The 26,774-nt window shown below is 38.3% G+C and overlaps 1 protein-coding gene and 1 pseudogene across 9 annotated transcripts in view; both read right to left on the bottom strand.

Moving 5' to 3' along the window:
• The window catches only part of SBF2 (SET binding factor 2), a 519,142-nt gene that overhangs the window by 185,378 nt on the left and 306,990 nt on the right, over positions 1-26,774 (bottom strand). For all 9 annotated transcript variants that reach the window (XR_012423398.1, XM_045370372.2, XM_045370373.2 and 6 more), the window contains 3 exons: positions 18,347-18,551; positions 13,830-13,939; positions 11,704-11,853 (listed from right to left, as the gene is read on the bottom strand). Coding sequence is in view for 8 of the 9 variants with exons in the window: in XM_045370372.2 (XP_045226307.1) it covers positions 11,704-11,853; positions 13,830-13,939; positions 18,347-18,551 (465 nt within the window). In the remaining variant the exon portion in view is untranslated. The remainder of the gene's footprint in view (positions 1-11,703; positions 11,854-13,829; positions 13,940-18,346; positions 18,552-26,774) is intronic.
• Positions 8,320-9,667, bottom strand: LOC141408478 (glutamine synthetase pseudogene; annotated as a pseudogene).

Here is a 26,774-nt window from a genome sequence, read left to right as displayed (position 1 = left end):
TATATACATACTTCAAAACATCATGTTGCACATGATAAATATACAATTTTATTTGTCAATTAAAAAAGCACATTTAAACACTTGAGGGAGATTGGGAGCATGCTGATAAAAATAAACAAATACATAAAAGAAGGAAGGGACCAAAGATGATAATGTGTTATGAACTGGAGAACCAGGAATGCTTCTCGTAAGCAGGGATTAAAAAAAAAAGTGTCCTGAGATCATGAAATTCAGAGGAGGAGACACGTTAGAGGGCACTTAGTCCAATCTCCCTGACAATGTAGAAATCCTTTACAGTTTTCCTGACAAATGACTATAAGAGTGTTTGATGGCACACTCTATGAGATGGGGATTGCATTTCTACAAAGCTGCTCATTTCACTGTTGAAAAGTTTCAAATGTTAGCTCTGATCTACCCCTTCCCAAACTTTCCAAATCAGAACATCTGATGATGAGGCCCAGAAATGAACATGAAAAGTTTTAAAAATGACTACTCCAGATAACAGGGCACTGATATTTCAACTCTAGGTATATATCAAATTTACTTGTGGAACATTAAAAAAATACAGATGTGTAAGCTTTAGCTATGGTAATTGTAACTCAGCAGTATGAACATTTGCACTTTAAATATATCAATGACACTACTGTCCACTGGCACAATATTGACCAGCTATATGCAAACTTGAAGTTTTACTTTCAAGCTAGGTCATGAATTATCAACATATCCATCAACATTCTCTAACCTAGAGATTACCGTACACAAAGACACAAAGGTGGATAGAGCTTGGCTTGGGTTGATGGTTAGATTATAGCCAAGAAAGGGGCAAAAGCTACTGGCCTTTGAAGGGATAGAAACTCAGTATAGGGACTAAAATTCTAACCAGCTGAGGTAAGCAGCTACTTACAATACATTCATTTATTAATTCATCAAATTTTTAGTGAGAGACTACTCCATGCCAGACAAAACGGGAATACAGATGTCAACAGGCAATATCATTATATGTGGTAAGTGCTACTGCAGGATCATGGTGGATAGTATAGGGGAAGTACAAGAAGAAGTAGAGGCACAGAGTGGCTACCAATCCAGGCTTCATGGGCTGAGGAAGGCTTATAGGAAGAAATGACATCCAAGTTGAAATTAAAGGATGAGGAGGAGTTGGCCAAGGGAAAGGAAAGATTGAGGGAGCAGGGAGGAGAAAGGAGAGGGGGAAGAAACAGTGTTCCAAACAAAGGCAATAGATGTGTAAGGCCTGGGGACTGACAGCAGTGAACGATGAGACTATAGATATAGGCAGGGGCCAAGATAAGATCAGAATTTGCTCTGAAGGCAAAGGATTTTAAATTGTGAAGTGACGAGATACAACTTGAAATATACGAGTATCACTTTGGTGAAATGGAGAACAGTTATATTACAGAAATGGGTCAGGATGGAGGTAGGGTGATCAGTTAAGAAGTTGGTGCAGTAGCAGAATCATTTAGGAGATGAATTTAGGCTTGAGATTTGGAAGGCAGAAGCAAGAGACGGTAATGCAGATGAGTAAGATTGTGTAGGGAGAATTTTAGACTGAGAGAAGATCTAAAGATAGATCTAAAGAGGCAAATGAAAATACCAGATTTTCATTTAGAATTCATCGCTTTAATTTACTAGTTGTGTGATTTCAAAAATGTACTTAATTTATTTAAGTCTATTTCCAGAGGGTAACCATGATTGTGGCTTACCCAGTTTCATGGACAAATAAGAGCTGAGATTATCTGAGGCAGTACAGAGTGATACAGGCACCCAAGAGGAAGAGGATAGGATAATTATAAATGCTGACTGAATGGTTCTTCTACAAGGAAAAATGGAAAATGAAAGCAGACTTGGGGGAACAATGGTGTGGAGCAGCAACTGACTTTGTTTGATGGTCCCTTCTGTTTAGGTTATTTCCTGAAAGCAGAAGTAAACCAAAGAATGACAAAAGAAAATAATGTCCACATGGATGAAACTTGTTGAGTGACAGCTTCATTGTAGTATGGCCTGGGAGAGCTGTTCTACTGAAAAACATCAATCTCCACATCTTTAATAAAGTGTTTTTCTCTTTGGCTGGTCACATTTCCCAGAGAACAGGTTTACAATCTCTTGCCTTGAGGGTAGGCTGCCAGAGTTCTGGAAGCTGAAGGTGGAAAGCCCACTGGCATTCTCAGTATTTGGTATTCACATAACCTCCTTGTTTACAGCAAGACAGAATTTCCTTCAACCAGACCTAGTATCTTCCGGGCCAATTACAGCCTTTCTCTCATAAAAATAAATACACAAACAAACAAACAAACATCTAATCTTTTGCCATGGTAAAGGAGAGGCAGCTGGCTGTTTATACCGAATTAAGAAAGGATCTGGGAGGGGGAATCCAACAGAATCTTAAGCAGCTTTCAACCAATCCTCTATTTTTATGTTTTAGCCCTACCTTGTCTTTCTGCTCCAAGAGATACATGATGTTACTAATTCCTGAGCCTTTTGGGGTTTTGTAAACTGGGCTGCTTCAACGCTTTTCCCGCTGCTACTTAGGAAAAGGCTTTCTTGGGTCTGCTAAGTAAAGATCACTCATCTATCAGCTTTCTAGTTTCTAAGATGTTGCTGTTGTCTCCTCTCCTGTTCTGCCTGTGGGTTTATGTATTTTTTTAAAGTGGTTTACTTTTGTTATAATGGGGTTTTGGGTGGTAGCAGAGATTAATGCACATATACAATCTGCTTACTTTAACCATAGGTTACTCCATCTACTGTTCTCATCTCTTCTCCAACCACATTTCTAGACCATACTCACTAATATGGAAATAGTCTTCAGTTTTCAAAAACACAGGCTCTTTCCTGCATATCAAAACCACAATATGATACCACCCTATTCCTGCAAGAATGGCCATAATCAAAAAATAAAAAAATAATAGATGTTGGTGTGGATGTGGTGAACAGGGAACACTTCTACACTGCTGGTGGGAATGTAAACTAGTATAGAAAACAGTGTGGAGATTCCTTAGAGAAGTAAAAGTAGAACTACCATTTGATCCAGCAATGTATCTACCCAGAGGAAAAGAAGTCATACCAAAAAGATTCTTGCACATGCATGTTTTTAGCAGCACAATCTGCAATTGCAAAAATGCAGAGCCATCCCAAATGCCCATCAATCAATGAGTGGATAAAGAAACTGTGGCATATTGGGTTGGACGCGGTGGCTCATGCCTGTAATCCCAGCACTTTGGGAGGCCGAGGCAGGTGGATCACAAGGTCAGGAGTTCAAGACCAGCCTGGCCAAGATGGTGAAACCCCATTTGTACTAAAAATACAAAAATTAGCCGGATGTGGTGGCATGCGCCTGTAATCCCAGCTACTCGGGAGGCTGAGGCAGAGAACTGCTTAAACCTGGGAGGCAAAGGTTGCAGTGAGTCGAGATCACATCACTGCACTCCAGCCTGCGTGACAGAGCGAGATTCTGTCTCAAAAAGAAAAAAAAAAAGAAAAAGAAAAAAAGAAAAAAAAAGAAACCGTGGCTTATATATATGATGGAATACTACTCAGCCATAAAAAGGAATGAATTAATGGCATTCACAGCAACCTGGATGAGATTGGAGACTATTATTCTAATATTCTTTTTCCAGTGTTCCAGCTTGATGCAAAACTTTCAGGTTCAACCAGATGGCCAAGACTTATAGAGGCCACGGGTGTACTCACAAATATGATTGCCCTAACTGCTAACTGCTCAGGGCTTGGTTTTCTCTATTTGTCCTTTTCTTCAGAGTATAAGGAGGTATACATTAGAGATTTTCTTTTCTTCTTGGGAGACGCAATGTAACAAAATAATGGTTTATATTTGTTTGTAATTTTCTGAGATCTATTTCTATGTTAGTGAGAGGATTCCTTATAGTATATGCAATTTAACATGATGCTGGAAATAGAAGACTTCACTGGGTTTTCAAATTATAATTTATTCTCAAAAGACCTTAGCTAGGATCTAGACACATAAAAAGCCTTAACTATATATTTGACAAAGTAAAAAGTTAAGGCCATGATATTTTTGGAGAGATTTTTAGTAATCTCATTTTCAAAAAATACTAAAATATGATCAGTTCTTTGAAATGAAATGATATATAGGAATAGTCTATAACCTCTATGAAACAGTGCTGTAAAAAATTACACTGGCATTGAAATAACCTGATAAACAGCCTTTTGGCAGTACTCATGTTCCATTTAATTTTCCCTTGTGGACAGGAAAGACACAAGAATAACTTCTAGGTCATGAAAAGCAAAAATTACCAAAGTTTTTGAATCACTACCTAAAAATTAGTTCATTTAGTTAATGTTTCTTTCTTAAAACATCAACACAGATGTTTGGCCACTCTGCCTTGAAACTCTATGCTTTTGTAAAAATATGTTTAGAATGTCATGTCAAATCCCTGTTGATAAGCATGTTGTTGCGTCAAGAAGATAAATACTAACAAATCCCAAGTGGGTAACACATTAAACAAATAACACATTAAAGTAAGAACATCACATATAAGCCCATTCATAACTGGGAAGGGCCTCTATATAACGTTCAACAACAGCATGTGCTTAATGAAGCACAGGATCTCTTTTTATGTATATATGAAATAGTGAATTATAAAATATTAAGTGCCCCTCAATCCAAATGTATTTGGTTTTTTTCAAACAACTCCTGAGTAAATCAATTGTATTTGAAAGCTGCAAAAAAAACTCCATGTCTTTTTTGTTTCTAGAAATATGATTAGTCAAATGAAAAATATTTGTAGCCTAAGGGTATCTGCTATTCTGTAAGTGCCATAATCGTAAATGCTAAAATTAAGTTTAGAGAAAGTCTTAAAAGTTAGTTCTTCAGCTAATAAACAGCACAGAAAGTACTAATAGCAAAAAGCTCCAAAATAGTTTTTGTAATTTTAATTCCAATTATTGGGGAATCAGGAAATCACCTGACTTTAGGACTTCTAGAGACCTTAATCTGTTAATTCTATTGCTTTATTCTCTATAACAATGATAACAAAGTAACTGTAATAAAGTAACAAAAGACGGGGCCTTTTTTTAGGGCAAGTTCTTCTCATAGGATGTTAAAATTTCCTTTCTAAAAAACTGAGGACTTTTTTCGAATCATAAAAGTAATATACACTTGTTATATATCTTATGTAATGTAGTTAGATGTGTATGTTTCAAGTAGAGAATGGTTTAAAATGGAAATCAAAACTCTTCTAATCCATATCCCAGAGATAATCATTGGTATCTCTCTTATCAGGATAATCTTAACAGGGTTTAGTGTAAATATCCTTCCAGATTTTTACTATCATATACATACATACATACACACATACATACATACATACAATTTTAGGTCAAAAAGAGATTCATATCTACTTTATGTAACTTCCCTTTTGCCTACCTAGCAATATATAGTAGAAATTTTTCCATATCAGTACATGTATAGATCTACTTGTTTCTATTTAGTAGCTGAACAGTGTTTTAAAGAAGAGTTGCACCATATTTAATCACTAGCCAAGTGGTAGGCATTTAGGTTGTTTTTGATTTTTGTCATTATAAAGTATTATATCTACTGTCTCACATGCTAAAGAATATCCATACTCTAAAGAAATAGAGAATATCCATACTCTAAAGAAATCCAGTAAAAGTGACTCATCCCCTAACTTGTCAATCAGCTTATACAATCTACAAACTGTTTGATGTGAGTTTGAGAAGATAAGTATGTCCTGTAAAAAATCTAGTAGCAGTCAGTACTTTAAGACATAAAATATGCATAAGCTACAAGGTTATCAAGAATGATACAATGAACACCCATGTACCTAAATAGAATATTACCATCATATTGGAAGATCCCCACGTTCACTGCTCTTCCTCTGTGTCGAACAGAGGTAATTTTCTTAAATATTTTCTTATTACCTTAGCTTTTTAAAAATATTTTTGCCACATATGTTTGTATCATTAAATATCCTTAGATAGTATATAACATGCATTTGAATTGTGTAAAGTAGAACTATATTATAGTTGAACTGTCCTTTTTTTTCTTTTTTCCTTTTTATTTTTCTGTAACTCATGACAGTGCTGAATATTTTTTTAATTTTTGTACAGAATTATCTCCTTTAAGATTCATCTACATCATCCCTTGTAACTGCAGTTCATTTATTTTCTCTGATAAAAAATATTCTAGTTAGTGTAAGGAGATATTATAAATTATCCATTCTAGTGCTGGTTGGCATATGAGTCATTTCAAGTTTTCTGCTATTTTGAACAATCTTGCCACTATCATTTTTGTACATGTCTCTTGAGGTATGTGGGCAAGAGCTCCTCTAGGAATGAAATCACTAGGTGATAGAGTATGCTTCACATGCAGCTTGATAAGATAATGACAAATAATCTTATTTTTCATATCTTATTAAATTTGCTAAAGTAGCTATACCAACTTACACGCTCACTAGCAGAGTTTATACACTCTATTTGTTCCAAACATTTGTTTGATATTATCAGACTTTTTAATTCTTGCCAAATAGTGAGTGTAAAAGGCTCTCCTTATAGTTTTAATTTGCATTTCTTCAATTATTATCCAAGTGGGTTTCCTTATATCTTTTATCTTTTATCTTTGTTTTTTTTTGGAGATCTTATGTTAGGCTGATTTATAAGTGCTGCTCTAGGCAGTTACACAATTTGTTTACAGTAAGGAGTTGTCTGACTTTCAGCATACTGCACATGGCGATTAGAAGTCATCATGGCAAGAGAAAACCACAGCTGGCCCCCTGCAGCAAACACAAAAACCAGAGAATGGTAGGGGAAATGTAGAGATAAAGGTGGGGTTTGTTTCTTATTACAAAAGAAAAAAATAACTCCTCAGTAGTCTTAACAAAAGAATGGAATATTTCACACTGGGAGAAAAGACATTGGGATACAAAATTTCAAGTGTTTTGACTCTAGCCCTGTCCCCATATCCTTCAAGAGCAGAGGGAGGAGACAGTTAAAGCAAACAAGCAATTCTGTAAAAATTACTTAGAAACCCTACAGATTTAGATTTTAAAATCTAACTTCTATTTTGTTTTTTAAAAATTCAATATATCAAAAGGCCTGCTTTAGTGACATGTTATTCCCACCAGAAAATAACTCCAATATCCCCTCTATCAGTAACATGCTCAAGTTGACCAGCTAACTCTTACCTGTAAACTCATGTGGACAAGTATATGTCTTTTAAACCAAAGCCATGGGGATCAAGTGACTGCTAGTAACATGTCATCTGTTAACTGACCAGTATTCATCTTCTCCAGAGGGTGGGCAGGGCACAGAAACCCTAAAGTGGTCATGAGGGACTAACCGCAAATCAACAACTTTTCAAGCACTACTTTCCTCATTCCTTACTCAAAAGGGGCTACTTGATTTCGATCTAGACTATTTGCCTCGAATTTGGTACCCCGTGACCTGTATGTTGTTTTCCTTTAGCAAAACACACATAAGACACAAAACTATATATATAAACTTTTTGTTTTTACATTTTTTTTTTTTTTTGCAGACGGAGTCTTGCTCTGTCGCCCAGGTTGGAGTACAGTGGCATGATCTCAGCTCACTGCAACCTCCGCCTCCCAGGTTCAAGCGATTCTCCTGCCTCAGCCTCCTGAGCAGCTGGGACTAGATGCCTGCCACCATGCCTGGCTAATTTTTTGTATTTTTAATAGAGTCAGGGTTTCGCCATGTTGGCCAGGATGGTCTCAATCTCCTGACCTCGTGATCCACCTGCCTTGGCCTCCCAAGTACTGGGATTACAGGTGTGAGCCACCGCACCCCACCCTTGTTTTTACATTTAAATATAAAAATACTGCTCTGTTTTGTGTGATAAATAGAGGACCAAGCAAAAAGAACCTTTTCTTTTTTTAAGGTAGGGATATCCATCAGTTTATACTGAGCTTTGTGTTCTGAGGGCATTTCACCCCAAGCCAGGCTAGTTCCACACAAGCAAGAGACCAAGGCCATTCTCCTCCCTGATCCCCAATCCCTACCTTCTCTCTTAATCCCTAATTTTAATAGAAAGTTGGTTATAACCTCTTAAGAAACATTTCCACCACAAAGGGAAGTCCTAACCTAACCAGAGTTAAGTCAGGTCTTCTCCTCTCAGGTACTTCAAAGAAAAAGTCCCCATCCTGCAAACATGCACTCTGTTCCCATAGCTACGCTTACTGAACAGGCACACCCCATTAAATGGAAGCAGTGGTTATGTTTCACCACCCACCTCCCCACTAATGTACTAAAAACCGTCAGTGATAGGGAAAAAAAGGAGGGTAAAGATGTGAAGAAATTAATTATGTGACCCCTCTATCCCAGCCAAACAAATAAAGCAAGATCAATTGGGAGAGGGGAAGAGTTGGAGTGAGAGGAAGAACTAGGAGGGGCTTGACAGCTGGAGGTCTAGTCCACTTAGTTTTTGTACTGGAAGGGCTCAACTTTGGTTTGAGAAGACACAGGCAGATGAGGGCTTCTGTCACCGAAAATGGGTCACATTTGGCAGAAAGGCAGTGATCTTCAAAGTAACCCTTCTTCTCCTGGCCAACAGTCTGGGGAATGTGTATGCTGGCACTATGATGGGCTATAAGAGCAGAAAAGTCACTGATGTTGGAAGTTTCATGGAATCCAATTAGGTGCCAAGCCGGGCAAAAATGCAGACGTGGTACTGCTGTCACTTGCTTAGTTTCTTGATGGCCTCCTCAGTGTACTTCAGACCATTCTCCTCCCGCATGGCCTTGGTGCTAAAGTTGGTATGGCAGTCTGAGCCATTCCAGTCCCAGGAATGGGCTTAGGATCAAAGGTTGCTATCACTCTGAAGTCTTCACATACACGATGCATGATGAAACAGGTCACCCAGAAATGATCTTCCATGCTGATTCCTTCACAGCGTCCAATGTGGAATTCCCACTAGGCAGGCATGACCTCAGCATTAGTCTCTGCAATCTTGACTCCAGCATACAAGCAGGTCCGGTAATGAGCCTCCACAATATCCTTGCCATAGACTTTGCTCCCATACAACAGTAATACGGACCCTGGGGCTCAGGGAGTCCACTGGAAGGCCAACCAAAGGTGCCCATCTGTCCCCATGAGGTTATATTCCTGCTCCATGCCAAACCACGGGTGCTGGTTGCTCACCATGTCCATTATCCATTTATAGTTGTGCCTCAAATTGGTCTCTGCAGGCTTTCAATTGCACTTGAAAACTTCACAGAATACCAGCTTGTGGAGGTCCTTGCGGAAGGGCTCCCAAAACATGGCAACAGGCATGAGATACATGTCACTGTTAGAACCTTCCAAGTACTACAGCCATCAAAATTCTACTCAGGTAACTTTTCCACACTCTTGGGCTCACTGTCCAGGGTCTGGGACTTGCAGCACAGTCTTGCTTCAGTACCATCGACTCAGATATACATGGCCTGGACTTTCTCACACTGAGGCAGGGACATGTACACCTGCTTGATGCCTCTGTTTAAGTGGGAGCTTGCTGAGGTGGTCATGGTGGAAGGTGTTTTGGGCACTGAGCAGGCAGGTAGGTAAAGGTAGGCTGCGAGAGTGGGGTGAGGAGAGAGGAGGGGAGGCCGCTGTGCTGCTCAGAAACTCTGCTCTTCTCCCATTCTCAGCTCTACCTTTGTATCCTTTTAATTAAGACACTTAAATCTTTTGCTCATTTTTGAATTAGGTTGTCTTTTTGAAAAAATATTGATTTGTAGGGTTTTTTTCTTTTTTAAAGAGATGGGGTCTTGATAAGTTATCTAAGCTTGAGTTCAGTGGCAATTCACAGATGCAATTATAGTGTACTGCAGCCTAACTCCTGGGCTCACATGATCCTCCTATCTCAGCTGCCTGAGTAGCTGGGACTATAGACGCACACCACTATGCCTGACTTATAGTTCTTGTAATCTGAGAACTAACCTCTCACTCTGAGGTTTATGTTTTCACTCTCTTTATGTTATCTTTTAATGAACAGAAGTTCTTAATTTTAATGTAGTAAAATTTATCAATCTTTTAACACTGGCACTAGTCGTGACTAGTTTAACAAATCTTTCCCTATCCCAAAGTCATAAGGATATTTCCTGTATTATGTTTGAAAACTCTTAAGCCTTATAGATTAGCTTTTTTTTGGCTCTCCATATTTAAGTCTTTAATACATGTGGAAATGATTCTTGTGTGTGGTAGGAGGTATGTATGCATTTTTTGTATCAATGGTATATTATGTGTACATGTCCCAGCACTATTAATTAAACTGCTCATCTTTTCACTGCCGGTGCCAGTTTTGTCATAAATAATGTTTCCATATATGTGTGCATTTGTTTCTGGGCTATTTTATTCTGTCGGTCAATTTGTTTATGAGTGTGCCAATTCTACACTATCTTAAATAATATAATATTAATATACTATTTTTTTTTGAGACGGAGTTTCGCTCTTTCACCCAGGCTGGAGTGCAGTGGCGCGATCTCGGCTTACTGCAACCTCCACCTTCCGGTTTCAAGCGATTCTCCTGCTTCAGGCTCCGGAGTAGCTGGGATTACAGGCACCCACCACCACGCCTGGCTAATTTTTGTATTTTTAGTAGAGACAGGGTCTCACCATGCTGGCCAGGTTGGTCTCAAACTCCTGACCTTGTGGTCCGCCCACCTCGGCCTCCCAAAGTGCTGGGATTACAGGTGTGAGCCACTGCGCCTGGCCAAGTAATATAATCTTAAACTAAATTTTTGATACCTGACAAGGTAAACTGCTACACTTTGTTGTTTTTCTTTAGGAGTATGTTGGTAGTTTTAAGGCTTTTATTCTTCTATTTAAGGTTCTGATAGGAACTGCATTGTCTCTGTAGATTGTTTTGGGGAGAATTGACATCTTTAACATATTGAGTCTTCCATTCCATGCACATTTATAAATCTCATTTATTTAGGCCTTGTTTCATTCATAAATTTGATTAATTATATCCTATAATTCTTGCTTTCCAATGTACCAATATTTAACATGCATTTATTTACTTTTTCTGGAGTCCCACAGATGATCCCACAGTTTTAATATTTAATTACATTTCCATCTTGGGCAAAATGTTTGAGAGAGGAACTTTACATTACCTCTCGGCAGAATGCCAATGTTAAAGACTATCTAACATGGGAGGCAGGATAAGGAAACAAGATTAGCTTCTCCTAAATTGTCTTCACTGTTTTGTGGGAAGTTTGTTTCTGAAAGATCATATACATATTTTGAAGCCAAGTGGAAATTTTGTTATTGTGCTTTACAAACAAAGTACTTAAATACTTAATTGAGTAGTTCATTTATCATTTGGATTATCCACCATTCATTGTCCTCTGCCTGAACAGTACAACTGAAAACTGACTGAAAAGGGCTGATGTGACTACAGACATGAATATACAACTGAATGCTTTAAAGACGACTTCTCATTTTCAAAGAACTTGCTTATATTACAAAACTAGTAAAATAATCTAGCATTTTCAGAGAGAAAACAAAGAAAGAACAAAAAACTCTTAATATTTATGCCAAGTAATAAAAAGTATTTGACAGAAATGATATAGATACTGATGCTTCATCCTATTAGCTGTGGTAGGTTCAAGAACTGATATACTGGTAATTACAAAATATTCTGGAAAAATGAAAAGTATTCTCAAATGAGAGGAATAATCTGAAAGAACTACAAATTACCTGTAGAGTACAATTCATCATCCTTATTATGTAGTCAAACTGTTGATGGTCTAATATTGCCCGGTTTTGCTGGACATGCAAACCCAACTCATCAGTGAGACACTGTCTTGCTGCCTTTCCTTTAAGGGCTCTGAGTGCAGCAGGAAGGGTCTGAGGACAAGAGAGGTACAAATGACCAAATGGTACCACTGGGGGAAACAATAACTTTCAAACAATCATCTTGAAAATTCAAATGCACCCTGTAATTTATTTAACACAGTTATTAATAAAATTAAACTCCTAGGGAAGAGGTGATTTATTAGTAAGACCAATGATAAAATAGATTTGTAGTTATTTTTATACGTAAACCAGCAAGAAATATAAGAGAATTATGTGATAAATTGAAAAACATTTAATTTCACTTTTTTTCTTCAACTTAATAAAACTTTGGTTACCAAATTGACTGTTGCTTCAGATTATGAGTCAAAGCCACAGATATGTAAGACATCTTCTTTCTATAACTAGTCAATTTTCCATGGCAAGAACAGAAAGAAAAAATAAAACAATAAGAAATACAAGTGATTTCATACTTTTAAACTGGTTGGCTGCTTAATCACTATTCAGTTTTAATTTATGACTGTAAAGTTCTACAATCTCTTTTCATTTAAATATCATAAAAAAGGAAAGAAAAAGGACTCGGAGTTGCAAAAATAGATTATCTCTAGGTGTATGCATTAAAACTCTTTTCACTTTACAACAAGAACATCCATAAAGATGCCTCCTTCAGTTCACCATGTAGGATTTAGTTAATTTACTTCACATATAATAATAATAAGCTTATTTAGCTAAAAAATCAGAACAAAGGAGAAAATAAGAAGGAAGTAGAAGGGCATGATATCACTAAAGGCAGGCATAAGAAATAGGATGTGGAAGCTGAAAGCAAGAGAAGTGAAAGACTCCAACTATAAGAAAACACAGAAACCAAAAAGCACAAAATGTAAAGGGCACTGGGTCAGTTAGGTTAAAGGTAAACATTTCTATAAGCTTTACCAGTCCCTGAAAATAGATATTCAGAACTATGACAATGAGTCAGTAAGAAAGGGTTATATTATGTTCAGCATGTTTCACTGAACAAGGCAAGAAAACATGCTCTAAGGAGGCACATTTAAATTGAATACTACAGTTCTTATAATCCATTACATATTCTAACTAGATTCTTTGCAATACATAAAATTATATTAAAATGTTAAGTTTTGGCCAAGCGTGTTGGCTCATACATGTAATTCCAGCACTTTGGGAGGCTGAGGTGGCTGGATCACTTGAGGCCAGGCGTTCGAGACCAGTCTGGCCAACATGATGAAACCCCATCTCTATTAAAAATACAAAAATGAGCCGGGTGCAGTGGTGCATGCCTGTAGTCCCGGTTACTCAGGAGGCTGAAGCAGGAGAATCACTTGAATCCGGGAGGTAGAGGCTGCAGTGAGCCAAGATCACGCTACTGTACTCCAGTCTGGGTGACACAGCAAGACTCTGTCTCCAAAAATAAAAACTAAAATAAATAAAATGTTAAGTTTCTAAGTAATATGCCAAAATAGTGTTTAGTGAACAATGTTTAAAAGTTTGAGAGAAAAAATTACTATGAATATTTTTCTGCTGGTCATATAATTAAGCTTGGCCCAACAGCTTTATATCTTAGACACTATTCATTTAAAATGATCCAAACAATGAGAGGAGACTTTATTAGGAAAAAGGACAGAATTAAAGAAGAGAAGCTGGCCGGGCGCAGTGGCTCACGCCTGTAGTCCCAGCACTTTGGGAGGTTGAGGCGGGCGGATCATGAGGTCAGGAGATCGAGACTGTCCTGGCTAACATGGTAAAATCCCGTCTCTACTAAAAATACAAAAAAATTAGCCAGGCGTGGTGGGGGGTGCCTGTAGTAGTCCCAGCTGCTGGGGAGGCTGAGGCAGGAGAATGGCATGAACCCGGGAGGCGGAGCTTGCAGTGAGCTGAGATTGTACCACTGCACTCCAGCTCGGGCAACAGAAGGAGACTCCACTGAAGAAAAGAAGAGAAAGCTGGTAACTTCAGCATGTAAATCTGAAAGGGAAATGATAAACGCTTACTTGGGAAAGATGATATTTCATTACCTTTTCAGTTTCCAAAATTTTATTTTCAAATATGAATGAGATGCAGTTTCTGACAACTTCTAGTCTCTGTGCACTGTTGAAAACTGTCGTCACCTTGTCCATTATCGAAACTAGTAAAAGAATATAAAGAAAGCACAAATAAATTAAACTCCTTTGGTAATTACAAAAGCAAAGAGACTATTACTTTAAGACTGTAGGTTGAGTGTGGAGGCTCACGCCCATAATTCCAGCAATTTGGGAGGCTGAGGTGGGATGATCCCTTGAGCCCAGAGGTTTGAGACAAGCCTGGGCAACATAGCAAGCCCCTTCTCTACAAAAAATACAAAAATTAGCCAGGCATGGTGCCTTGCACTGTAATCCCAGTGACTTGGGAGGCTGAGGTGGGAAGATCACTTGAGCCCAGGAGTCCAAGGCTGCAGTGAGATAGGACAGCACTACTATACTGCAGCTGGGTGACAGAGTGAGACCACATTTCTTATTAGAAAACAAACAAACAAAAACTATTGATATGACCTACACTTTATTTTTTCTCTTATTACAGAGCATTGAAAATATTCCACATCATTATTTTGATTACATGTTGCAGTGCTGAAGTATCAGGCTAGTCGATTAATAATTTCACAGGATAGATTCTAATGAGACACTTAACTTTTATGCGAACTAATTCACATTGCAAAGTAAAGTTATATTAAACAAGGGCAAACATCTATTTGAAACTTTGTAACTAGTAATATTGTTAATATTTCTAAGATATTACTAAAGAAAAACTACATTCCACAAAATATTAGATATTACACATTTGAGTAGAGGTGACTTGAAGGAAAGAAGTAGTGCAAAAAAAGAGAAATAATCATGATCAATGAACTGCTATACTGGCTTAGGAAAGTCACTTTTTAGTCATGTAAACTTAGCACCTTTCACCTTTTACCATAGGGTTAGAAAATTCTAATGTATTACCTAGGCTACTAAGCTGGTTACCTAAATAAATTTAACTTATTAAAATAATATTAGAAGGATATAAATCAAAGTAGTATTTATACAAAATTTATACTTTCACAAAGAACTATACTATGTCATTTGTTTAAATGAGGTAGTATCAATAATTCTTTTTTTTGTATAAATTTAAGGGGTACAAGTGCAGCCTTGTCACATGGGCGTACTGCATAGTGGTGGTCTGGACTTTTAGTGTAGCCATCAACCAGAATAATGTATATTGTAGCCATTAAGTAATTTCTCATCCCTCAACCCCTTCCCACCCTCCCAGCCTTCTGAGTCTCCAGTGTCTTATTATTCCACACTTAATGTCCATGTGTACACATTATTTAGCTCCCATTTATAAGTGAGAACAGTATCAATGGTTCTCAAGCCAAAAAGACTACTTATACTTTAAGGCTACTCTTTGGATTCTAAAGGCCCAATCCCTTTACCTTCTCCCATACCTAAGAAGAAAGACTATTATATTTTACTCATTAGTATTCCTTTCATCTCATCAATACCAAACCTATATTCTTCAAATAATGTTTTAAACTTTTTTTTTTTTTGAGACAGAGTTTCGCTCTTGTTGCCCAAGCTGGAGTGTAATGGCGCGATCTTGGCTGCCTCCCGGGTTCAAGCAATTCTCCTTCCTCAGCCTACTAAGTAGCTGGGATTACAGGCATGCACCACCACACCCGGCTAATTTTGTATTTTTAGTAGAGATGGGGTTTCTCCATATTGCTCAGGCTAGTCTTGAACTCACGACCTCAGGTGATACGCCCACCTTGGCCTCCCAAAGTGCTGGGATTACAGGCATGAGCCACCGCACTCAGCCTTAAACATTTTTATAAAAATAATTATATGCTTACAATAAGGTGCAAACATAATACAAAGAAGATCCTTGTACTCGTCACCCAGCTTCCCTCTATGGTGACATCTTTCATAATCATGTTTTATTAGAATCAGGAAAACAACTGGCACAATACAATGAATGAGACTATAGCCCTTACTTGAATTTTACCAGTTTCTTCAAATAATTTTTAATCATGTAACATTAATTTTCTGGTTAAACTGATTATTTCGCATGACTTTTCTCTCTGAAATGCTCATTCATAATTGTGGGCTCTGGTGCTTCCCACACACATAGGTTGGTGGCATAAACTGAAAATCTATCCATATTAGAATAGAAAACTTACAATCTCCAATAACACATACTTCATTGAGAGAGCAACATCTTTATGTTTATAAGCTTTTAATTCTAAAATATCTTTAGCAGTATTTTAAATTTTCTTTAGGCTGAGTTATTAGGAAACATATTTTCTTTTTTTTTCCTTTTTTTTTTTTTTTTTTGTAAGACAGAATCTTGCTCTGTCACCAAGGCTGGAGTGCAGTGGCACGATCTTGGCTCACTGCAACCTCTGCCTCCCGGGTTCAAGTGATTCTCCTCCCACCTTAGCCTCCCAAGTAGCTGGGACTATAGGTGCATACCACCACGCCTGGCTATTTTTTGCATTTTTAGTAGAGATGGAGTTTCACCATGTTGGCCAGGCTGATCTTGAACTCCTGACCTCAAGTGATCCGCGCACCTTAGCTTCCCAAAGTGCTGGGATTATAGGCGTGAGCCATCACACCCAGCCAGAAAACATATTTTCTTATAATAAATATGTTTACTATCTGGAATTTTTTTCCTTTGGAGAATCCAACTAATTCACATTTTATACATGCACCTAATTAACCAACTTCAAAATATGTCAAGAAAAACAGGAAAAACTGAGAAATAGGGAATTCTGCTATTATAATGGGAGATTTTAATATATCTTCCTCAATAGCTGAAAAAAAGGGATAAAAGTTAGTAAAGGAAGACAACTCACAGATTGGGGAAAAATTTGCAAATAATATATCTGGTAGGGGACTTATCTGTAGAATATACAGAGTATGCTTACAACTCAGTAATAAAAAGGCAAATAGCCCAATTTCAAAATGGGCAAAGAGACAGTGAAATGGCCAATAGTACATGAAAAAATGTTCAGTATCAGTGGCTGAAATTATAACCCTTATACACTGCTGACAGAAATCTAAAATGGCACAACTGCTTTGGAAAATGGTTTGGCAGCTCCTCAAAACATTAAACATAGAATTACCATATGACCCAGCAATTCCAATCCTAAGTATACATCCAAGAGAACTGAAAACATATCTACACAAAATCTTGCACATAAATGTTCACAGCAGCATTATTCATAATAGCCAAAATGTAGAACCAACTCAAATATCCATCAACTGATGGATAAATAACCAATGTGATATATATCCAAACAATGGAGTATTATTCAGACATTTAAAAAGAAACGAGGCCAGGTGCAGTGGCTCATATCTGTAATCCCAGCACTTTGGGAGGCCAAAGCGGGCGGATCACGAGGTCAGGAGATCGAGACCATCCTGGTTAACACGGTGAAACTCCGTCTCTACTAAAAATCCAAAAAAAAAAATAGCCAGGCGTGGTGACAGGTGCCTGTAGTCCCAACTACTCAGGAGGCTGAGGCAGCAGAATGGCGTGAACCTGGAAGGCAGAGCTTGCAGTGAGCCAAGACGGCGCCACCGCACTCCAGCCTGGGCGACAGAGCGACACTCCATCTCAAAACAACAACAACAACAAAAAAGAAACAAAATACTGACACATGCTACAACATAGATGTACCTTTGAAATATTATGCCAAATGAAAGAAGCCAGTTATAAAAGATTACATATTGTATAATTCTATTTATATAAAATGTCCGGAATAGGTAAAGCTATGAAAATAGAAAGTAGATTACAGTATAATGCTGAGGAGGAGATGGTTTGGGAAGGAAATGGGGAGTGACTGCTAATAGATGTGAGGTTTCTATTTAGGTTATAAAAATAATCTCACCAGGTGCAGTGGCTCACGCCTGTAATCCCAGCACTTTGGGAGGCCAAGGTGGGCAGATCACCTGAGATCAGGAGTTCGAGACCCGCCTGACCAACATGGAGAAACCCTGTCTCTACTAAAAATACAAAATTAGCTGGGTGAGGGGGCGTATGCCTGTAATCCCAGCTACTCAGGAGGCTGAGACAGGAGAATTGCTTGAACCCAGGAGGCAGAGGTTGCGGTGAGCCAAGATCACATCATTGCACTCCAGCCTGGGCAACAAGAGTGAATCTCCATCTCTCTCTCTATATATATGCTCAAATTAAATAGTGATAATGGTTGAATGAGTGTGTAAATATACTAAAAATCAAGGAACTGTACATTTTACATTGGTGAATTTATGGTATGTAACTTATATCTCAATAAAGCTGTTATTAAAAAAAGAAAAGATTCTATAGTGGCAGCGGTTGGGTTATGATTACCCTTTTTGGGAGGCAGTGAATGAAACAGGGTTTCTAAGTGTTGATAATGCTCTGATTCTAGCTACAGGAGTTTGTTCACTTTGTGAAAATTCATCAAATTGTACACTTTTCCTTTTTGGGTCTTATATCTTTATAAAAAGTTTACTCTTAAAACAGACAGGCAAATACATACCAACAGGTGGACCAGCTGGCACAACACATTTCTTTTCTACTCTTGTGGCAGGAGGTGCATTCTGGTTCTTAGCAAGGTTTTCCTGTATTAATTCCTGAACCCGGGCTTCATTAATCTTTGGGAAAGGAAGAATATGAACTCGCAAGTGGGATCCTTCTGTTGGCCGCGGAACTTTCTGGAATGCCATATGAGGGTTTGGATTCTCCTGTAATATTAGACATAGGTAAAATTATTCCAAGTTAAAATAACTGGCAGATCGCCAGGAAGGGAGTGGGAGCTTACAGAGACACGAGCTGGGTGGTTATACATACATTCATACATACGCCATAAAACATGAAGTACCAAAATCTTACTTCTTCTTACATGCTCTATCAGCAGCATCTGATACAGCTGGACATCTGTCTTCCTCTTCCACGAACACTTTCTTTACTTGGTTTCTAGGTCTTCTTGCTACATCTTTGTCTATTTCTCATCTCCCTACTCTCTTTAACAATGTGAATACCTCAGGGCTCAGTCCTTGGGTCTTTTTTTCTGTTAACACTCCTTCCTTGGTGATCACTTCCAGTCTCCTATCTTTACCATAAAAACACCAACAATTCGCAAGTTTTTTTCTTTAAACAAGCTTTCTCCTAAACCCCATACCCACATGTTTAACTCTCTATACAATATTTTCAGTTGGATTTTTAAAAAAATTCTAAATCTATGTTGTCCAGAATGGAGCTCTTACTCTTCACCCACCTCTATCCTTGCTTTGTTCAGTCTTCCTCACATCAGTATATGGCACATTTATTTTTTCCAATCACTTAGGCAAAAAGCTTAGAGTTATCTTTAATGCCATTCTCTAACACCCAATTATCCGTTCCTCTGCAGATCTTGCGGACTTTACCTTTAAAATGTTTACAACTTGGCCAGTTTCACAACACTTTGGTTCAAGTCAACACCTCATGTTACAGCACTACAACAGTCTCCTAGTTCCCCTGCTTCCACCTGTACTCCTTCATTCAACATTGCAGACTACGTGATCTAGTTAAAAGTATGTCAATTCATCACATAACCATTCTATTCATTCCAATGGCTCGTCATCTCACTCACAATAAAACCCAAGGTTCTTTTTTTCTTTTTTGAGACGGAGTCTCGCTCTGTCGCCCAGGCTAGAGTGCAGTGGCCGGATCTCAGCTCACTGCAAGCTCCGCTTCCCGGGTTTACGCCATTCTCCTGCCTCAGCCTCCCGAGTAGCTGAGATTACAGGCGCCCGCCACCTCGCCCGGCTAGTTTTTTGTATTTTTCAGTAGAGACGGGATTTCACCGGGTTAGCCAGGATGGTCTCGATCTCCTGACCTTGTGATCCACCTGTCTCGGCCTCCCAAAGTGCTGGGATTACAGGCTTGAGCCACCGTGCCTGGCCAAACCCAAGGTTCTTAAAACAACTTACAAAGCTCGACAAGATCTGGCCTTTCTATGTGATGTGTTCTGCCATGATTTCTTTCATTTTTTCTGCTCTAGACACACAGAACTTCTTGTTCCTGCCTCAAAGCCTTTGCACTTAACTGTTCTCTCTGCCTGGAATGACTGTGCCCCATGAATCTGTACAGCATCCTCCTTCCTTTCTTGCATTTCTTAGCTCAAAAGCCACCTTTCCTGATCACCTTATCTAAAATTATACTCTCTCCCCCAACACACTCCCTATCCCTGTTATATTTTTCTCTATATCACTTATCACTGTCTCACATACTTTACATTTTATTTAACTTGTTTATTGTCTATCCTTCTCTCCAGAAAATAAAGCTCTATGAGGGTAGATGTATACCTACTGCATCTAGAAACTGCCTGGCACATAGCAGGCACTCTAAATCTCTTCCTACTGCATCTTAATGAGCGGGACACAGTTGAATACACATAAGAATTGCAAGAATTGAATTAACTGTGTCAGCTAATACTTTTATAGACTCTTGGGGTTGGCATGAACTTTTTAGTCATCTAGTTAAGCAGGATTAGATCTCAAACACTCCAGGTAGAATGGAATCCATTCTTTTATAAAGTTCTCTAGGGAAGGCTGCTTTACAACTATTCTTGACCAATTCTAACACTTACCCTTTGCAGCCAGAAAATTCCTTATTCCCACTGAACCTATGTTATTGATGCATAGATTAAACTCAATACTATCCCATACATCCTCTTGATAGTTAAAATGGCCAACTGCCATCACCTTTGAGGGCTGCTCCCCACAATTCTTTTTGGTTATATGGCCCAGACCTGGATAAAGAAAACGTTGGGCTGAGGCAGATGATATAGTTAGTATGTCTCAGCAATATAACAGAAACACACTGCTTCCTCCCACTGCTTTAAGTGTCAAAACACATGGGTTCCAGTTCTTGCTCTACTCCTTATTATGTGATGCAGGACAAACAACTTTGCCTAAGTTATATACTTAAGCTTATCTTATATAAGGCTCCTCAGAAGGTGAAATCAGATTTAAAATCTGTTCTTGCCAAAGTAGCCTTCATACATGCTCTGTATTTCTCCCCCATATCTAGCAAAGACAGGGAAAAATAAGTAAGTAAATCCTTAGTCCAACTCTTAGTAATCACTCTTTCTGAATCAAGTGTTGAAAAACTGTTTTAGAATTCTGTCTGGATTTAACACCAAGTCAACATTTAACAGTCACTGGCCTGTAGTGTCTAAAACTGCCCTTTTCAAAAAGTAGTATTTTTGTTCTCTGTTCTTTAGGCATGACTCTTACCCACATACTGTCTTCTCAAAAATAATAAATACCAATTCTCTAAAATATATTGGGTAGATACCTTTTTTTCAGGTGGGTCAGGTAATTCATGTGGATCTTGAGGTCTGAATTATTTAAAGTATATTCATTACTTTGGTTTCTATTTATACTTTCTTTATAATAAAATTAAAACTCTAAATATATTTCCCATGAAGTAAATATTATAATAAAATTTAAAACATAGAAAAATAAAAGTAGAAATAATCTTAGTAACACCAGTATTTTTTCTAGTTTTATATATATATATATATTTTTCTCTATCACTACATTATCTGTCTTGTCTTGTTCCAAAAATGACTTGCGGTGGTTTAGAAAAAGCAGGATGCACTGGCCAGGCAGTGGCTCATGCTTATATAATTTCAGCACTTTGGGAGTTCGAAGTGAGCAAATCACTTTAGTCCAGGAGTTCAAGACCAGTCTGGGCAACATAGTGAGATCCCATTTCTACAAAAAATAAAAAATTAGCCAACCATGGTGGTGCCTGCCCGTAGTCCCAGTTACTCAGGGGACTGAGGGAGGAGGATAGTTCAAGCCTGGGAGATGGAGGCTGTGGTGAGCTGTGATTGCACCACCACACTATAGCCTGGGTGACAGAGTGAGACCTTATCTCAAAAAAGGAAAAAAAAAAAGAAAAAGAAGGATGCACATATCACTTTTAGTCAAAATCTTTAAAGAGTTGGTCCTGTAATTTGGTAAGTTCATCCTAAACTTTATAGGGACATACAAAGACCAAAAATAGTCAAGGAAATTCTGAAGAAGAGTTAAGTGGGAGAGTTAAGATTTCCAGGTATCAAAACTTATATAAACCTTTAATAATTAACACAGTTATTAGTTAATTATTAGTTAATAATAATTATTAGTTAATAATTAACTAATAACAACTGTTATTAGTGAAGAGTTAAAAGGACGAATGGAATAGAACAGAGAGTCCCAAAACAGGACTATGTGAGAAAATATGATAGGTGGCATGACAATTCAGGGGGAAAGGTTAGATAATTCAATGAGAGAGGTAGTTTAACAAAGTATTTTTAGTTCATAATCTCTGATTTCAGAACGCCTGGTTTCAAACCCTAGCTTGGCCACTTACTAGTACTGTGACCTGGTGCAGTGTCAATTCACTTACCCCTGTGTTTTAGTTTTCATATCTGTAAGGAAGATAATAATATAGTACCTACTTCATAAGGTTCTTATGAGTATTGAATGAGCTGTTACAGTAAAGTTGTTAGAACACACACACACACACACACACACACACACACCCCATCCCAGAATGAATCTAAAGTCTGTTTTCCAAAAATTTTGGCTACATTCATTTTAAAAGTATTTATTCTCTTATTCTCTGCATATTCTATGGCATGGTACCATGCTTCTGTAACTAAAGCCATCTCTTTCTTCCAAGATTTCCATCATATTACCAACTACTTATATTTGAGTAATTATAGTAGTGGTATCTGATATGTTTTTTGTTTGTTTTTGAGACAGAGTTTCACTTTGTTGTTCAGGCTGGGGTGCAGTGGTGTGATCTCTGCTCACTGCAACCTCTGCCTCCTGGGTTCAAGTGATTCTTCTGCCTCAGCCTCCCAAGTAGCTGGGATTACAGGTGTGCACCACCACGCCCGGCTAACTCTTTTGTATTTTTAGTAGAGATGGGGTTTCACTATGTCGGTCAGGCTGGTCTCGAACTCCTGACCTTGTGATCCGCCTGCCTCGGCCTCCCAAAGTGCTGGGATTACAGAAATGAGCCACCACGCCCAGCCCTCCAATAAGTTTTAAATAGAAAACATTTATGTAAAAAAGATGTTGTTATAAGTTATTAACAGTCTTCCCAGAAGCAATTAGAAATATTGTAAACCAAATCCATACACAATTTAGAATTATAAGCATTTAAAAGATCATGTTAAAACAAAGTTCAAAGTTGAATATCTGTAGTTGTATAGATATTTTACACCAAAATGCAGATTAGGGGTTAACTTTGTTAAATTATGACATTTAGCTGTGTTTAGAAGATTCAAAAAAGACTCATGCCCCAGAATCTAATAGTATTTGGTTTTCTGGCTCCTGAGTCTGTATACTACTGCCCTCTAACGGGCAGCATGATAAATGTAAAGGACCACATTTGCCACCTCGAACCTAATTTGGTCACAAAATGACTCTTGAGAAGACAACAGCAATGAGAGGAGGTTTAGGGTAGGGCTCACTGTATTCTGCATATACTTAAAAACATCTGCTCTTACTTGTAACACAAAATGTGTTTGGACTGGTCCCTTGAAGGTCACCAAGCTCATTAAAAGCTACAGCCCAATTTTGTGTTGAATCTCCTTGTTGAAATAAGGAAATCCATTATTTTCTGACAGTACAAAGCAGCAGCCAAATTTTCATCTCTGATCCCAGAGAAATGCAAATATAAAGTAATAAACAAGGGCCAGACAACCAAACACTTACAGTGAATCTGGCAACATTTATTTCCAAAGTAACCAAAATAAACTACTGAAAAAAGTTTGGCAGAATGCACTGTCTTTTAAATTTTGAATTTGGATGATGATTTTCAAGGAATCATCTTTATAATCCTGCTTTAAGAGTATACTTTAGTAATTTGAGGTACAATGATTTTTTTCAGACATGAAAAAATGACATATACACACATCATCTAGTCTGCAACACTCCCCCAAACCTCCCAGCTTTGGTAGACTAAGTGAGAATGTGCCTAGGGGTTACAGAATACAAGGCTTGAAACTAATTTCAAATAAAAGCAAAGCAAGGCACAACAAAAGCCCCAAATCCCAATGGAAATTCAAAGTAGGCAACAGCCACCATGGGAAAAAGAAAATTTTTCCTACTCATTGGTCTCAGCACTGAATGACAAATCAATATGATATTGTTAGAGCTTACCAAGCTTCCCAGATTAATTCAAGTATTTGAAATTATTTAATGTGCACCAATTATACTTAGAGCTATGTGGGATAGCAAGTTACACAAATTTTTTTCTAATACAGTTGATGGCAATACTATCACTGGAGTAAATTGTTAAACATTGTCAAAATGTAACTGGACTCTTTAGAGTTGCCTGGTAGTGTACATGACGCTGATGGAATGACTCATCCTCAATTTTCCAACTTCATAGGACTTTCAAGGATCACATCCTTGTGAGATGACTGAGACATTCAACTGAATGTCTTATCCTTTTTTTTTTTTTTTTTTTTGAGGCGGAGTCTCGGTCTGTCGCCCAGGCTGGAGTGCAGTGAGGCGGTCTTGGCTCACTGCAAGCTCCGCCTCCCAGGTTCACGGCATTCTCCCGCCTCAGCCTCTCAAGTAGCTGGGACTACAGGTGCCCACTAATTTTTTGTATTTTTAGTAGAGACGGGGTTTCACCATTCACAGGATGGTCTCGATTGGCTGACCTCGTGATCCGCCCGCCTCAGCCTCCCAAAGTGCTGGGATTACAGGCGTGAGCCACCACGCCCGGCCTGAATGTCTTATCCTTAATACAAATACATTTGGTGGATGACTTTAATATCTGATGTGCTGGTTGCCCTAATTCAGGGTTTCTCAACCTATGCACTAATTGACATTTGGGCTTGATAATTATTTGGGATAAAGAGTGGGTGTCTTGTATATTGTAAGATGTTTAGAAGTATCTTTGGCCTTTATCCACTAGATGACAGTAGCACAGTCCCTCCAACTGTGACCACCAAAAATGTCTCCAGACGAATTTCATGAAGTAGGGTGGGAGGGTTGCTCCTGTTGAGAACCAATGCTCTAATTCATGACTCCAGATGGCGATTTCTTATTTTAAGACAAGTACTCTTGTCACAAGTACGAAGGCAACATACAGTGACCAGCTAAGAGTCCTACACTCTCACTTACCTGCTAAAATACAAAGTAGAATCACAATGAGATACCGCCACATAACTGTTGGAAAGGCTAAAACAAGACCCCCCTCCCCAACCAACCACCAAAAAAAAAAAAAAAAAAAAAAAAAAGAAAAGAAAAGAAGGAAACCAGCCGGGTGCAGTGGCTCATGCCTGTAATCCCAGCACTTTGGGAGGCCGCGGCGGGTGGATCATGGGAGTTCAAGACCAGCCTGACCATCATGGAGAAATCCCTGCCTCTACTAAAAATATAAAATTAGCCAGGTGTGGTGGTGCATCCCTGTAATCCCAGCTACTTGGGAGGCTGAGGAAGGAGAATCGCTTGAACCTGGGAAGCAGAGGTTGTGGTGAGTGAAGATCACGCCATTGCACTCCAGCCTGGGCAACAACAGTGAAACTCTGACTAAAAAAAAAAGAAACCAACTGACAATACCAAGTGTGAGTAAAGATGTGGCGCAAATGAAATGCTAATATACTGCTGGTGAGAATGCAAAATAATACAGACACTTGAGGAAACAGTTGGGCAGTTTCCTATACAGTTAAATATTATATTACCATATATTCCAGCATCCCACTCCTAGGTAGGTAGAAATGAAAACTTATATTCACATAAAAACTTATGCAAATGTTTGGGGTGGTTCTATTCATTACTGCTAAAATTGTCTTTCAGTTGGTCAACAGGTAAATAAAACTTTAGTCCATCCATAAAGTGGATTACCACTCAGAAAAAGGAATAAATAATTGTATGAAGCAACATGACTGAATCTGAAATACATTGTGCTAAGTGAATGAAGCTAAACTCAAAAAACTACATAATGACATTATGGAAAAGGCAAAACTACAGAGACAAAAACATAGATCAGTGGTTGCCAAGTGTTTGAGGTGATGGGAAGATGTGACTATAAAGGAGAATTAGGGAACTTTGGGGGATGATAGAAATACTCTATGTCTTATTGTGGTGCTAGTGGTTGTATGACTTCATGCATTTGTCAAAACTCATAACTGTAGATTAAAAAGTATACATTTTACTGTATATAAAAATTAGATCATGATAAACCTGACTTATAAGTGAACAAAGAAATCAGATAGGACGGGACAGGGGGTTCAATTTGAATCCCATGCTTTGGGGTAGGGCTTCATTTCATCATCATAATCTATACAAGTCATTTATGTCATGTCTTGACTCTCTAAAGGTAATCACAATATTTTACTTCCATCCTATAATTTAAAAATTCCTTTATTCACAGTTGGCAAACAGTATAAATATTATCAGTGTAGACTGCATTTGCCTGGTAGTGAAATTAACATTTTGCAGAAATGTAAAGGGTGTAGATTTTATTTGATTTACACTAGTTATTTCTTGTATGAGTTTTCTTCTCCCATTAGGACTTCTAACACCTATTTGGTTCAATGCTGGGCAATGAAATATCCATAAGGCACAATTAGAAATTTTGTATTATTATTATTACTCTTTTTTTTGAGACAAAGTCTCGCCCTGTTGCGCAGGCTGGAGCACAATGGCATGATCTTGGCTCATTGCAACCTCTGCCTCCCAGGTTCACGCGATTCTCCTGCCTCAGCCTCCCAAGCAGCTGGGATTACAGGCACATGCCACCATGCCCGGCTAAGTTTTTGTATCTTTAGTAAGAGACGGTGTTTCACCATGTTGGCAAGGCTGGTCTCGAACTCCTGACCTCACGATATGCCCGCCTTGGCCTCCCAAAGTGTTGGGATTACAGGCGTGAGCCACCGCACCCAGCCCAGAAATCTCATATTATTT

This window comes from Macaca fascicularis, chromosome 14 (assembly GCF_037993035.2).
Source record: "Macaca fascicularis isolate 582-1 chromosome 14, T2T-MFA8v1.1".
Lineage (NCBI taxonomy): Eukaryota > Metazoa > Chordata > Mammalia > Primates > Cercopithecidae > Macaca > Macaca fascicularis.
The sequence above is the reverse complement of the archived record's forward strand: the minus strand, read 5'-3'. Positions and strand labels throughout refer to the sequence as shown.